The sequence below is a fragment of the Equus caballus genome, chromosome 20 (assembly GCF_041296265.1).
Source record: "Equus caballus isolate H_3958 breed thoroughbred chromosome 20, TB-T2T, whole genome shotgun sequence".
Classification (NCBI taxonomy): Eukaryota; Metazoa; Chordata; class Mammalia; order Perissodactyla; family Equidae; genus Equus; species Equus caballus.
This window is the reverse complement of record NC_091703.1, coordinates 45,528,457-45,544,421: the sequence shown is the minus strand read 5'-3', so window position 1 is coordinate 45,544,421 and position 15,965 is coordinate 45,528,457. Positions and strand designations below refer to the sequence as shown.

The 15,965-nt window shown below is 51.7% G+C and overlaps 1 protein-coding gene across 2 annotated transcripts in view; it reads right to left on the bottom strand.

Annotated features, from left to right (window-relative positions):
* PTK7 (protein tyrosine kinase 7 (inactive)) overlaps nt 1-15,634 on the bottom strand; it is a 58,398-nt gene extending 42,764 nt beyond the window's left edge. For both annotated transcript variants that reach the window (XM_023624962.2, XM_070244585.1), the window contains exon 1: nt 15,350-15,634. In XM_023624962.2, coding sequence (XP_023480730.1) covers nt 15,350-15,428 — 79 coding nt within the window. In that variant the 5' untranslated portion in view covers nt 15,429-15,634. The remainder of the gene's footprint in view (nt 1-15,349) is intronic.
* Between the last annotated feature and the right edge of the window lie 331 nt (nt 15,635-15,965).

Genomic DNA, 15,965 nt, shown 5'->3' with positions numbered 1-15,965 from the left:
AGAACAATGGCAACACGACCACACCCCAGCACAAACTACCTCAAGAGACCCTCACCACAGCCAGAAGAGGTGGCGATTATCATTTTCATCCTCCAGATTAAGAAACGGAGTTCAGAAAAGGTAAACTGTTTCCAGGATTTGAATTCTGGTCTTGGGAATCCAGAAACGACTTGAGCACCCATTGAGCATCTGAAACAGGGTTAGGCTTTGTGGGGAAACAGAGGACAGGAACTCGACCCACCCTGTCAAGCTCATCATCAAGTTGGGGGTAACAAAAAGAACACGTCTGATGGAATGGAAAATAAAAAGGAGCAGGTATTCAGAGCTACACGGTGTGGAAGAGAGAACACAGAAGGTCTGAGACCAGGGAATAAGGTCCTTGGTGGGCACTGGGCACCATACTCCCAAGTTACCTGGAACAACCTTGGCTTACGCTGGTTGTCTTGGCATAATTATTAACAACGCCCCTGTCTAGATGATAAGTTCTCTGGTCACCCCGGCAATGCCCCACATTTGAACCATGCTTAGCAGCTTTCACGCATTAGCCCGTGTGACTTTCACAAGCCCACTGTACAGCAGTGACTCAGAAATCTGATGCAAGCTATAGACTTCCTCCCCAGAAAAATAACATACAGAATGCTGTACACAATTTTGATATGTTCATATCCTTTGACAGAGCAGCTCCACTTCTGGGAATTTATTTTTCAGACAGACACTCACAAGGGGAAAGACAGGTATGAGGATAACTGTGGTGGCATTGCTTAAAACGGCAAACCCTCAGAAACGCCCTCAAGACCATCAGTAGGGACGTGGTGCAATAACCCAGGAAGGGAGGTGGGAGTCAGGGGGAAAACGTAGACAGACTTGCTTTAGGCCAAGCTTCCCCTTAAAATCTGTAGGAGCCTTCCTGCCCCCCTCCTGTGCCCCCAACTCAGCCAAGGTCTCAGGGGAGGAAGAGACACCAGCAAGCGCACAGGAGGCAGCTAAATAATGAACTGGCAGTGTGTGTTTTCTTTGGCCAGGGCAGTCTGGCCAAGCTCTGGGGGCTGCTGGGCAAACATTTTTCATATTTTAGTAGCTGGCTTATGCCCAAAGCAGTCAGAAGTTAAGTAAGCTTTGAATGAGCTGCCCCCGTCCTCTCCTGGCCCCAAGAATTCTTAATGAGGTCCTAAGGCAGCAGCCTCCAGCAAACCCATCCAGTTGCCTTAAATATCACTCACCCGTCACTACCTTTAATGAATGCAAATGATTCAGCAACAAAACACTTAGCCCGGAGTGAAATCCACCTTTGTGTGGCTGGTTTCACCAGCTTACAGCCCAGCTCAGGCAGGGCCCTACCAGGCTGGCGGCCCAGCAGAACCCAAGGTGCCCAGGCTAGCCCAGGCAGACCCCTGCACACCCAGGGCAGTGGGAGCAGAATGCAGGAAGTGCACAGCATGAGGGAAGACCCTCCCCTGCCCCATTCTACCCACCACCCCAGCCACCAGATGCAGGCCCTCACAACTCCACCTCTCTACGACTTTGGCTCCAGGGCAGAGGAAAGTGTGAGCAGAAAAACAAAAGGTATTTCTTTGATCTAATGAAAGGGGCTGGTCCCAGGCACCTCAAAGGCCTGTCCGGTCACCACACTTCCTGTATTCAAGGACACTTCACCCTGACACGCCCACTCCACCTCCCCTTCACCTGATGCCAGGTACCTGAGGAACTGAGCAACGGGGATCCTGAAAACTCACTTGGATTGGCGCCCTCCTTCACCAACTTCATGGAAGCAACAAAAACAGAGACAGTGTAAATAACCCAATTTACACCCTGTTTTCAGAGTTCTCTTTTGGCAGCAAAAACTGAAAGCAATTTGTCAGGAGTCTAAGAGCAACTTTTAACTAATTTACTTCCAACCTGGGGCTCAGGGGGATTTGCTGCTCTGTCAGCCTGATCAACACCTCTCCCCAGGGCTAAGGCAGTGGCGGGACCCAGAACAGGCAGCTGTTAATTCAGCTGCCACCACTGTCACCCCCAAGGCCAACAGCTGGCAGGAGACCCACGGAGGTCCATCCAAGTCCTCTCTACTTCTCTGGCCAGGGATGTACGGAATGAAGGGTGTCAGACCCAAACTGGGCTACTGGCTAAACTAAGGAAAACTAAGGGCCCACAAGTATCACCTGGGGTGCCTTAGACTTAAAAAGGGCTTCAAAGTATTTGTTGAAAAGAAACACTCCCTCTTTCAACCCTCCCAGGACAGAAAATGGGAAGATGAGCTCCCCCAGAAGAAAAGTCACACTGAGCTTTTAGAATTGTTTAAAAATAATTTTTTAGGGGCTGGCCTGGTGGCATAGAGGTTAGGTTCAGTGCACTCTGCTATGGCGGCCCAGGTTCATGGGTTTGGACCCTGGGGCGCAGACATACACCACTCATCAAGCCATGCTGTGGCAGCGACCCACATACAAAATAGAGGAAGATGGGCACAGATGTTAGCTCAGGACCACTCTTCCTCAAGCAAAAAGAGGAAGACTGGCAACAGGTGTTAGCTCAGGGCCAATCTTCCTGACCGAAAAAAAATAATAATAATTTTTTATATCATCAAAAATGCCCTTACCAGTATATCAAAGGCTTTCAGGAAAAGAGCACTGGAATTTTCTTAACCTCAATATCATTCTTCCTGATTGTTCAAGGCACATCAGCCACAAGATTCTTCTTCAAAATGTTCCCAAAGGAAGTAACAAAGGGCATCCACTCCACAGAGGGCCTGTGTCTCCCCAACCCTGGGACTTCTGAATTCTTGGCTCCCAGCTGGTCCATTAATCAGCCCCTTTTCTAGCTCGGCACACCTACCAAGGGTTAAAATTCTGGGCGACCACACAGAGAGAATGCATCTCAGACCCCTATCAAGTGGAGTGCCTAAGCCTACAGAAGTGAACATCTGGAAGGTTTGAAACATAATTCTACACAGCAATCCATTTAAAAGCAAACAAACAAAAAAACTTTGCTCTCGACATTCACTGATACATACAAAAGGGATATATCTTCCTCTTTTCATATACCATCTAAACCCCAACCCTACAGCCAAGTCATCCCACATCAAATGAACCAGAACTCAACCAAATGTAGAACTCCCCGGCCTTTGGGCTACTTGTGTCCTGAAGGGGGAAGTGCCATTCAGCAAATGTTTGGGCAGCACAAAGCAGAATGAACAGCACCAGTTGTCTCCACAAAGCCTGGATCAACCCCACACAACTGTGCTGCCCAGGAGGGGAAGAAAACGCTACCGTCTCCTGCCTGCCCCACTCAGGTCTCCATCCTCGGAGCACCTGGCATTTACTGCGTCCCCCTCTTTGGTGCTTCTCTATGTCCTTGCCTTGTTAATTACTCTCCTCTGGTTCTGTCTCAATTTGCCTGCCAGACAATCCATTCCTGGAGTGAGTCTCCCGTCTCCCCCAGAAATAGTTCAGCCTTTTTAAAAGGAGACTCTACCATCAGAGAGGCATTTTCCTTCCATGACAGACTGTTTGCCCTCTTAGGGACATCTACTTCCTCTTCTGGACATCTCCTCCCTTCTAACAACTTAAAAGTCCCCCACCCCACCCCAAACACATGACCTAGCATGATGCCTTATGCCTTAAGCATCATTTGTTACTTATGGACCAGACTAAAAGGAAAAGTTTTTGGTGAATAGGAAATAAAAACAGGCCTGTAAATAAATCACCTTCATCCCATTATAACTATCTTTTATTGAGTATTCACTATATGACAGACTAAGTCCTTCACAAACAGTGAATTTCAAAGATATCACAGATTTTAAGATGCAACATTATTTATGTTCCACTAACAGGAAATAGTACCAGTTAAACTAAGACACAATACTACATAATAAGGTTACAATCCAATTTCAAAGATGTGAAACCACGGGGGAAAAAAATATCTTAGGGTTCATGAAATGTAGTACTATCTCCCTTAATTCTCACAAGAACTGTAATGGTATCGCTATTATTATCTGCATCTTAACAAAAGAGGAAACTAAGGCTTAGAGAGGTGAAGTGAACTAAGGTCTCATGGGGAGCACACTGTGAAGCCAGAACTCAGTTCCTAAACAGATTTCTGAATTTCCCCGGGAGGGGAGAAGAGGGGCAGACCATCCCTGGTTAAGCTGCCCCATCAAAGGCAAATAACACTTGCTTGGCTGATTCCTAAAATCAAGGTCTTTTTACAAATTGCACCTTCACAGCTCCTACTTCCAGAAACAACAACCAAAGGAAAACAGGTTTCCCTAGCTCCTTCCTCACAGAACTGGCTACAAGAGAGGGGGGAACCTCCCAGCCAACTCGTTATATATAAAGCACATTTAACGAGCCTTTCAAGCCCTGGGAGTGGGAGAAGGAAGGGTTCATTGGAAATCTGATACTTTGGCAGCCAAGCGAGAGGGACAAGGCCCTTAGCATCAGCCCCGGGGGATAAACACCATCCCAAACCCCTTTGTCTGCCAGAAGGAGATACTTCCGGGGGGGCAGGAGGCAGCAACACTTTTTAGGACAAAGCCCACCTAACAACAACCCTCCAACGGAGACCTGGCTGGGGTCTTTGTACAACCCACCTAACCATAAACCCTCTGTCCTTTCCCAAACCTGCTGGGGTCCCTCTTCCCACAAATACCTGTGACTGCCATAAACGCCCTTAAACAGCCCCCGTTTACTGCCCAGCCTGCCTGCTGCTAAATGAGGGCATTTGTTTCAAATTTGCAAATACCGAAAGCAGTGGAAACCTAAGTCCACTCCTAAAATGAAATGTTCTGCATTCCTCGGGGCCTGAAGCACCGCGCTTCAAAAGCTGCAAGAGGCCCTGGTTGTTTACTCACTGGTGGGGGCTTTTGGGAGAGGTATTTCCCTGTTCCCTGAGGAGGCTCCTTTGATCTGGGCCGGGTGGGAAGGGGACCGAGAGAGGTGCCACCCAAGCCCAGGCCAGCCCAGGCTCTCCTGCCCGCTGTCTGGGTCGCCGGCGGCAGCTCTGGGGGGCCTGGGAAAGTCAGTCTCACAGGGAGGCTCAAGTAGAGACTCGCCTAAAATTGCTGCCAGAGACAGAGCAGGCCAGCTCGGCAGGACCTCTCAGACCATCTTGAAAAGGCCCTCAAAACAAAGGTAGAGTGAGGAAGGCACAAGAGGCCAGAGAAGCACCCCAGCCTCTTACCCAGAAGGAAAGGGGCAAATTCCCCACCCCAGCCCCCAGCACACCAAGCAGCTCAGGACACTCCATCAAGCCTGGGTGCCGGTGTTTACTAAATAAAAGCCTTTTGTTTTAAGAAGGAGTCTTCGGTAAGGGGGTAGGGAGCAGTAAAGAGAAGACAGAGATCCTCCTCCAGGCCCCTAAGGCTGTTCCAGAGCCCAGCGCCCCCCCTCCCCTAGAAGCTCCTCCAGCAGGAGACCCGGACCCCTGGGGTGGAGGAGGAGCCCGGATCACAGGCCACAAAGCTGCCAGCAAGTTGGGCATTTTCTAAACTGGTCAGTTTAACAATTGCTTAATCTGCTAAATTAACCAAACAGATAAAATGATTCGCTCTTTGTAGCTGGAGCTACATGACCCACAGCATTTCCTTTTTCTTCCCCCCTAAGGCTGCAAGACAACTGTTTTCTTTGTTTGTGATTTGTTTTGTTTTTCAAGAGGCTGGAAATGAACTTGAGATCTGAAATGCCATCCTCACCTCTCTAAGGACCTGCAGGCCTAAAGGATCCTTCCTTCTTTTCTCCCAGCCAGGAAACAGCTCCGCTTTGAGTTTTGTCATAGATGAGCCACGACGGAATCAGAATACCCAAGTGTCACTTTGCACCCTTCCATGACAGAACACAGGTTCCAGCGTGGGAACCTGAGGACCTGAGAAGCAGAAGAACGAATTCAGCAGGACTGCCAAAGGCAGTCAACTGCTTGGCCCCAGGGAGACAGACCTGGCACCAAAAAACTTACACCTCCCAGAATGTTCAGTCCAACAACTTCTGCAAACCCTTGAGAACTAAAAGACTCACCTCCCAAGTCTGAAATGGAAGGGAAACCTACATCCACTGTGCCCCTACTATGTGCCAGCACCTGAACCACCAAGCGTGGGCACATCTATCTACACGAAAGCAGTTATAGGCAGCAAACTAGTCACCACAGCAGGGATGACTCTTAGCACCTATGTGGCCTCCACCACAGCCTAACCCAGCTGGAATGTGGCAGCACACCTGCAAGCCGGGGCCTGTAACTGCCCCTGACCTTCCAGAAGCACCAGGCGGAAGAGACTAAGAACTTCTGGGTTCATAAGAAAAGCTCAAATCTTGGGGATTCAGGCACAGTGTTCTGGACTTCTAGACTACATATAGTCTGTCCATAACTCTAAAAACTAAGATGTATACAAACCTCTGAATGGGCCACTGAAAACCCTAACCTTGCTGTTTTGTAACAGAAAAAACGGGTGGGGGGGTGGGGGGGGGGAATTGGCGATCTTGAATGCTGTGGCCCAAAAGACCTCTCCATGGTTAAGTTATTGATATACTCCTTATGTAGAAAGAGCAAAGGTTATTCCACCCTCTGACTCTAGCAGGACTGCTCCTAAACCCATCCAGAGAGTTATCTTGTCTGCAAAATCCACTCCCCGATGTTCAGCCTGCTCCAACGGATGTGGGTGCACATTTCATAGCTTCTAGTGATGACAAACACAGAAGGTCATCCGAGAGCACGGAATCAGCTCTGCTCCTTACCAGCTCTGCAGTCCTAAGTGGATCATACTTTGTGCCTCAGTTTCTTTACCTGTCAAATGCCTCCCACCTCTTCTCCTCCAAAAAAAAAAAAAAAAAAAATACCACCCTCATCCTGCCTACCCCTGAGCCTTGTTGATAGGATCAAACGTTAGCGTGAGTGAAGCACTCTGTCAACTGCAAAGCTGGGTGCACTTGTCGGTCCCTTCTTCCCAACTTTCAGCCTTCCTTCAGTTGTCCTCCCTTCTGTGCAGAAGAAAAGGTCCTCCCCACCCAGGCACTAGTCCCTCAAATGCCTGAGGACCAACCAGGTAAATATTTCTGCCTTCTCTTCTTACTCAGATAAAAACTTTTTTTCCTTATAAGAACTCCCTCCCAAACCTCTCCAAAATCTACTCAGACCTTTCCATTCCCCTTGGCACCCAGGGAATTACACCCTAATAGCCACATCACCAGTCAGTGGAGTGTACATGCAGCTGTGCCCTCGCACTAGAGACTCTAGAATAAAATGCAGCCCTTAGATTCAAGTCCTCTCCCTCAAACCAACGGCGAGGAGTAGAGGCTGTAAGGTGAGACGGAAACACAGCTGGAGACTGTGTATGGCAATACTGGGTCAGCCTCAAAAGTCACCACAGTAAAGGTCTTCTGAGGTCTTCTATCCTCAAATTGAGGCCCAACAGGCAAGTGGGACTTGCCAAACATCACATGCATGATCTGGGGCAAATATGAGAGCAGGGTCCACGTCTCCCAACTCTGAGCCCAGTGTTCCTCCCATGCCTCTTCAGGCTAAGAGGAACATAAACCTCCAGGGGACCCAGGACTACAGCCCATCAAGAACAAGGACCCATCTTTGTGACTAAGTGACACCACTTCTCCAGCAGGACTGCCTCTAAATCAGACGCCCACACATTTTACCTGGGGCCATGGGAGGCCCAATGTGCCCAGGGAGAGAGGACACAGGAGGGGGGAAGCCTGAGCTCCGTAAGGAAATGTGAAATAAACTCTGAGCAGCCCCTCTTCCCTGAGCACTCAGTCAGCCTTCTCCATCATTTATGACATAAGGATAGAAGCCCGTATCTACAAGGCAGCAAAATCCTCTGGAGGGAAAAGAGCCCAGAAACAGCCAAGACCTCAGCAGCCACAGACGAGTACTGAGGAGGGGGTACAGCCCTGGGGCACCAGCCTCCCAGGCTTTTCCTACTGCAAGTTAAGAGCAGCAGTGCCCCACCCCACCACCACAGGAGGCAGAACAGTAGTGAAAAGGGATCACCTGAAACATATTATTAGAATAGAGGTCACCAAAATCACCCTGGCACGTCAGCTGAGAAGCACAGAGCCATGTGTTTTAAGGCCCTCACTCCAATGGGACAGCCACGTATGACTGTACAGGTTGTGCACTACGAGATGCCCAGCCAAGGTGTTAATACTGAAATACCGCCTGTGCTCCACAGCCAAAGCGCCGTGTCCTGGGGCAGGGTTGCATTCACTCAAAGGAAGGGCGCTCATTTCTAATTCGCACAAAGGCACTGTATGTGCTAGCTGCTGGACACCTCAGCAGTCCCAAAAGCAGACAAGCATTCTCCTCATTGCCCCACTGCCCACCGTGAGCAGGGGATCAAAGAGAGCCAGTGTGTCTCCTGGGGGAGAGGCAGTGCATGGTGGTGCCCACTCTAGCCACCTTAACCACCCATAGGGAGACCACACAGCACCTCGGGAACCTCCCCGTGGCACTGACAGAAGTTCCCACAAGCTACACAGTGGCTGACTGCGGAAACCCCCATAGCCATCCTGTGACGACAGAAGCCCCTCCCTTGGGTATTATAAAAGTCTGCCTTGGCTGCAGGAAGCACAGTTTACTACTCGCTCCCTGGAAGAACCTCAGCAGGCCAGGGGAAACCGTGGCCCTGAACGAGCCCTAACCACCCTGGGGAGAGTGTGCTACTGGGATAGAGAGTAAGAATCCCCACCAGGAAATGCAAAGTGGCTGTGCCCACATTTCTGAGCTGCTGTGGAATACTGAGATGCATTTAGAAAACCTGTGCTTTAGAATGAGGAAATCATTTCTAAAGCTGCCAGTCAAGACGGACTTTGTTGAGCCCTTGCAAACCATTCTGGAGACTGAGGACTGGAAAGAAAGGCTGACACCTTAAAGGGAGACAAAAGGTCAGGACAGTCTCTGGGAAGAGATAGCAGGGCTGGCCAGAGGGGCTGCTCCCCTGGGTCAACCATCTTCACAGCCGGAAGCTCTACACCATAACTCCTTCCCAGAAGCAGGCAAGGGATGGATCAGCATTATTTGCATTTTGCAGATGAGGAAATCGAGGCTGGGAAAGGTTAATTAACCAGCTCAGGGTCATGTGGCTAGGCAGCAATTAAGCCGGGACCAAAGACAGAAAAACAGGTGTCACAGCACCATAGACGTCACTTCTCTCATCACGCAGTGATGTGTGTGATATTAGAGAAAAACCACCCAAGTTTTCAGACTCTCGGTCCAATGCCTTTACATCATTCTGATCCATCACAGCAGCCTACATATACCAGCAATGTCAATCCTCTCTCCTGTCTGAAGCCCTCCCACGCCCCATTTGTTCCTGTGTCATGGACTTACCTTCCTATACATTCTGGAATGTTCTTCTATCTATTTAGCACTTTACCATGTGGTGTCTTTTATTATACTTTATCTGATTCACATCTCCCATCTTGTCTCCTTCCTTCCTCCTGCCCCACCTGAGACAGCTTCACCCATAGAAGACACGCAAACACTTTGAAATGATCCCATCCTAAGCCCCTCGATAGTAATACCAACCTCTTTCTCATCACCACATCTCCACATCAGACTGCAAAATTCTCCTTATGGCTACCCAGTGGTTCTGAAACTTGAGTGTAGGTAGGAGTCTCCTGGGAAGCTCTTTTAAAATGCAGTTTCCTTTTTTCGTCCATTTTTGGATTTGGGGGGGGGACGTTGTTTTTTGTTGAGGAAGATCAGCCCTGAGCTAACATCCGCTGCAAATCCTCTTCTTTTTGCTGAGGAAGAGCGGCCCTGAGCTAACGTCTGTGCCCATCTGCCTCTATTTCATACATGGGACACCTGCCACAACATGGCTTCATAAGCAGTATGTAGGTCTGCCCCAGGACTGGAACCAGCAAACCATGGGCCGCCGAAGCACAGCACACGAACTTAACCACTCGGCCACCAGGCCAGCCCGTGCAGTTTCCTTTTGAGATTTGAACTACACAACTGAACTGGCCACTCAAAAAATACAATATAGGGGCCGGCTCGGTGGCACAGCGGTTAAGTTCACACATTCCACTTCTCGGCGGCCCGGGGTTCACTGGTTCAGATCCCGGGTGTGGACATGGCACCACTTGGCAAAAGCCATGCTGTGGTAGGCGTCCCACGTATAAAACAGAGGAAGATGGGCATGGATGTTAGCTCAGGGCCAGTCTTCCTCAGCAAAAAGAGGAGGATTGGCAGTAGCTAGCTCAGGGCTAATCTTCCTAAAAAAAAAAAAATACAATATAATCTAACAAATAAGAACATAAAATAAACCTTCTGCCTCCTCCCACAATGACTCTGATGGGCAGGTCTGCAGTAAGGCCCAGGCAGCTCAAATTTTAACCAGTACCTTTGGTTGCCCACCCTCCCACTATATTCTCCGATCTCCAGACATTTTTGAGCAACACAAATCTACATCTTCTTAACGCGTGACTCACAATCCCTACCCCACGACCCCAATTTTCCAAAGTTACATCCACACATCAACCAGCAAGTGCACAGCCTGCTCATCAACATCTAAGCTTCTAGCAGGAACTCGGGATCTAGGACGCCTGGTTGACTGTGTCCCACTCACCTGTGCACTCATTCACTCAGTGTGAATGTGCACACTCGAGAGCTTGGTGACCCAAACCAAGCTGCAAGAGGGAAAAGGCGCCTGCGTATGTCAGCCCTGCCAACACAGCTCCCTCCCTGTCCCACTGCTGCTTGGGTAGCATTACTGAGAGGGAAATGGCCTAAACTCCGAGAAGAAAAGAGGATGGAAAAAGTGACACAGTACAGAGGGCTTCCTCAAACCGCAGATTAGCTGCGGCAGCCCCTAATACCAAAGCATCAGGGGTCTCGGCAGGGCCAACGGGCACTCCACAGTGAACTCAGAGAACCCCAAGACAGGACGCTAACCCAGCACCTCGCCACCCAGGCAGAACTTCATACTCTTGGGGAAAGGGACCAGGCGGATGGGGGGCCAGAGCAGGATGCGAGGAGAGAAGGAGGCCAGTAGCCTGAGGGCAAGAATCAGTGCCAGCAGCTGTGGCTGAGCCTGTAACCCCACCATGTGGCTCTGCCAGGGGGTAGTGCCAGGGGCACAGCAGCAGAGAGGCACACCACTGAGGTTGGGGAGAGCAGAGAGAGGCCAAGGGAGGCCAAAGATACCCAACCCTGCTTAATGACCCTTTCTTCCATCACAAAAGCACCAAAGACGGACTCCCTGGGCCCAATCTGCTCTTGGCTCAAATGTTAGAGTCCGAACTGGCCAACCTCCATCCCAGATGAGTCTCACAGAAGCTGCACTGGCTTAAACACAAACTCACACAAACCCCCTCACTCCAAAATCTGAAATGCTCCAAAGACTTAACAAAGCTACGACCACTGAAGCCCCACGGAGACATCTCCTCCCTCTGTGAACCACACGGACTCCTGAAAAGTCGTCTGTTGACCAAACCTCTGCCTAACAAATCCAATTTCTCCATTAGCTTTCATTACAAAAGGAGACACGTGCTTCTCGAGCAAAAGCTGAGGCTTCAAGAGGAAATGAACATCACACTTAATGTTGCGAACCTTCTCCAGTCACACATTTAAGGGATAAGTTTCCTGACAAAATCTAATTCAAATTCACCCCAAAGTGGGGTAATTTTTAAGTGCACACATCACACTGAAGAGTGTGCACATGAACTAAAAGTTATTCACGGTAAGTCTTCAAATTCTGCGCACCATCTAGGGCCCCTAATTTGTACTGCTCCAACGGGCAAGCTCTGCACCTTGAGTTTCTGTAGAAGGAGGGATGCCCAGAGCAGGACTTCTGGAACTTTGGGTGCAGTCACCTGGGGAGCTTGTTAAAATGCAGATTCTCACCCATGCCCCCAGGGAACGCTGATGCCACTTGTCTTTGGACCTTATTTTGAGCAGCAAAGTTGTAGGTAATCTAGGCCCCTGCACAGTTCACGGTTTTTAAGCTGTGGCCTTTTGAGGCAGGTCAGCTTCACGGGTAGAGGTGGCTGCAGATGCCCAGAACTCTTGGAGAAAGGCAGATGCCATGCCGCATCAAGACTCCAAAAACACAAGGAGAGACAGCCCAGAAACAGGGAAGGAACGTCTGGTCCCTTGATCGGGTCACGGGAGAGCGGGCACAAGGAGGAACAACTGGGAACCTGAACCCAGAGAAGCTGAAAAGGACACAAAAGACCCCTAATGCCTAAGAGGCAAAGGGGCTGTTTTCCTTTGCCCTTGGTTACTCGGCCCTGTACCCAAAAGCTTCATTCACCTTTTTAATAGACCTAGATAGGAACTTGTTATAAATAAGATACTGTAATGAATTCTACAGAGGGAGCCCTTCGCTAAGTCAAAACCCAACTTCGGGCAAAAATATGGAAGGTGTCTTAAGAGTCCAGAAGTTCTACAGGCATCCACTTTCTAGCAAAAGAGAGAGGACAGCTTCAGGGAGGAAGTGGAGTGGGGCTGGGCAAAAGAGAGATGAGGGAGGCAATACAAGCCAAGGGACTGGCCAGAGAGGAAAGAAAGGTCTCAGAAACCATGTTTGTCTTAGGATACGGGAAAGAGACTAGCTGGGCTGGAACGGAGGGTTCCAGGAGGTGGAAAATGTTTATTGTTGGGGATGACTGGAAAGCTGGAAGCACACCACAGGAGAGGGAGGAACAAGAAAGAGGCCCTTCATATACTTCATTACGTTTAAGCCTCAGCACAACTCCAGGAAGTCAGTCCCTTTATAGAGGAGGCAAACTGTGAGGTCAAGAAATTTGCCCAGGGCCACGGGGCCTATCAAAGAGTCTGAGCTGCTGTTGTGCCAAATACTTCATCCCCACAGCCTGAGCTCTCTCCACCACTCAACCCTGCTCCGAACACCGGGAGTTTGACTTGATCCTTTGGCAAGTGATGTGCAGAGATTATCCTGCCCTCCCAACATACTTCCCAACATCTGAGAAAGCCCATCACTGATAACAGCAACTCCTAGGCCTGAATTACAGGCTGCAGAGCCTTGAGGAAGCTGCAGGACAGCCTATCTCAGAATGTGACAACTCAATTTCCCCAAAGAAACAAGAGCCTGGAGGAAAGAACCCAGAATCGGGGATGGATAGTGACCACAACCAACCGTTCAAGAGGTTTGGGCTAAGAATCCCAGGTTTCAAACATCGAGCCCTCTCCTACACCACCGTGTTTATCACAACGGGGATCTCAAAGTTTGGAAAGTTACTCAGCCATTTACAGCATAATTACCCAAACTTCAAAATGGTCTAATCCACAAACCTAGCCAGTGTAGGTCCCTTATTCCAGCTTTACTAACGGTGGAGTCTCACTACAATTCCAGTTAATTACACAGTTAAACAATGACATGAAAAAAAATCTACTCTAATCTATTAAAAAATCATTGCCCTCTGAAGTCACGCCGTCGGGGGTGGGCTCAGTCCCCCGACTTCCCCGGAAGACAGCAGGGGCCTCCACTGGAAGTGTTTACAGCGCATGGACAGGTTCCACACCAAGGCACATTTGGTGGAACTGATTTAAGGTTCTCATTAAAATGTTCCTTTGTTGAGCACAAGACATCTCCCCACCCCCAGAGGAGATTCCAGACCTCCAGTCCCAAGCCCTTAGCCTGCCCTAACTTCCCCCCACACGACTCCCCCTCCACTAAACACCCGTCACCGGATTAACATCGATTAACATCAGAGTCGTCTTCTCACGGAAGGAATTTAGGAATTTAGCATTTGTTGAACAAGAGCCCTGTCTCCACCAGAATCTTCCCTAGACTCCAGAACTCCAAACATCAGCAAGGAAGGCAGCCATATCGGGCGACTGGCACACCAAAACCCAAACAGCCGGCCAACCTAGGAAGCCTGTGAGCTGAGGCTGCTCACCCATATGGCTGGGCCCCCGATCCCGGCTGCACAAAAAACTTCCATACTTCCTCTGGGAGCAGATGTGGGTTCTGCCATGAGCAATAACCACCCCGCACATCACAAGGAACACAGGGCAGCTCCAGAAACACCTCCTACACATTCCCGGACCTTGTTCTTACCTCTGCGTCCTGGGTTACAATTACCTCTCCATTTACAACTAGGGGTGGGGGAGACGTTGATTCCATCAGCACCAAAACCCCTCAAACAGCTGGCAGGCCAGGGCAATGTCAGAAAGGGCAATTCCCTACCCAGCCCCCACCACCACCACCACCACCGCCACGGCCACTCTTCAAAGAAGTGGGAAAGTGATAAGCTAGAACCAGGTCCCCTGGGCAAAGGTCCCCCAGAGAGGTGTGCGGCCAGGATCATCACCAAAGATTTTGTGTTTTGGGGGACAGGGAGCACATTTCCAGTCCAGGCTGTGTGGGGTGTGCGGGTAGCTTGCTGCTTTCCTGTAAAGCACTTCAACACCTCAGTAGTAACTCTCAGGTGTGACCAAGCCTAGAAATAATGTGGCGAGGTGGGGGGAGGGGGGGAGTGGGGCTCAGGTCCTGTCCGCCCTGGGGATGCGGGCCACACCCTCATCAAAATGCTGAGACCCTCCAAGAAAAGACAGAATGAACTCTTTTTCTCTTTCTACCCGTAGAATGAGAGATTTCCTTTCGCCGGCGAGGAGAGATAGGATGGAAATCCAGGAAGGGGCAGAACAAACCCGGTCCGCACCTTTGCAGGCCGGCCATGCCCGATTTTGGCAGCGGCCTTCACACGTTAGTCACCGCGACAGCCTGGGACTCTCCGCTCCCTGGATTCGACCCTGGCTGGGAGTGGGCTCAGGGCTCGGGCCCAGGAGCAGGAGGAGATGAGGTGACCCCTAATTCTTCCCTTCCTCCGCCCTCCCCAGCAGGGCCATCAGGGGTGCCCGCTTGGCCCAGGAACTTGAAGGAGGGAAGCCGGGAGCGTCGGCCGGCGTAGGTAACAAAGCTCCGCGCCCTGCGCGCCGCAGGTCGGTCCCGAATCCGGCCCCAGGCCGGCCTCCCTCACCTAGGCTGAGCCTGACGGGGGACACCGTGCCCCCCGCCTCCAGCCACCTCACTGCAGCCTCCTAAGTGGGGGGCAGTCGTTCCTCTCCCGAAAAGAAACTCCCTACCAGGGCCCGGGAGCCCGCAACTCCCGGCAGTTCCCGAGCAAACTCTCCGCGCAGGCCGGGAAAACTCTGGACGCTGGAAACGCGTCCTCGTGGGCGCGGGTGGGAGAGGGGCCCCAACCGAGTCCGCGGGGGCTTCGCCACCGCCCAGGCGCCGGGACCGCGCACCCCCAGCGAGCCTCTCCAGCACTCCAGGGTGTCTTCCTCGCTCCAGCCACCCCCACCACCTCCCCGGCGCCCCTCCTGCCCGCGGGGCTCCCGCGCTTCCCGAGCCCGGTTACCCCAGCGCGCTGGGACTCACCACCCAGCAGCGGCAGCAGCAGGACGCTGAGCAGAGGCAGCCGGCGGGGGCGGCTTGGGGCTCCCCGCGCAGCTCCCATCGCTGCGGGCTCGGGGGAAGGAGCGGGCTGGCGCGCCGACTGCGCTCCGCGGCGGGCCCAGGAGGCCGAGCGCACTGGAGCGCGGGGTCCGCTGCAGCCGCCGCCGCCGGAGCCCGAGCCCGAGGCGTCCCGAGCCGGAGCCGCGCGCGCCCGCACCTCCTAGTGCTCGCGCGCCGCCGCCGCCGCCGCCGCCGCCGCCAAGCCCCGCCCCGCGACGCCCCCTCCCCGCCGGCCGCCGCCAAGCCCCGCCCCTCCGACGCCCCCTCCCCGCCGTGGCGGGGAGGAGCTCGTGGTTGGGGGTGGGGTCTGGAGATGGATGAGGGACCGAGGGAGCGAAGCCCCGGGATGTATGGGGACCTGAGCGAGGCTGGGGAGCGCAGACTGTGCCTGCCGCCTAGACTGCAGGGACTCAGGGGAACCAAAGTGACTTTTATGATTCCTTGGTCCCTAGGGAGGACAGTCGGTTCTGGGCCTTCCTGAGGGCTCTCACCAACAGTTCCCCCAAATTCTCGGGGTAAGGGAGGAAAACGTGGGATC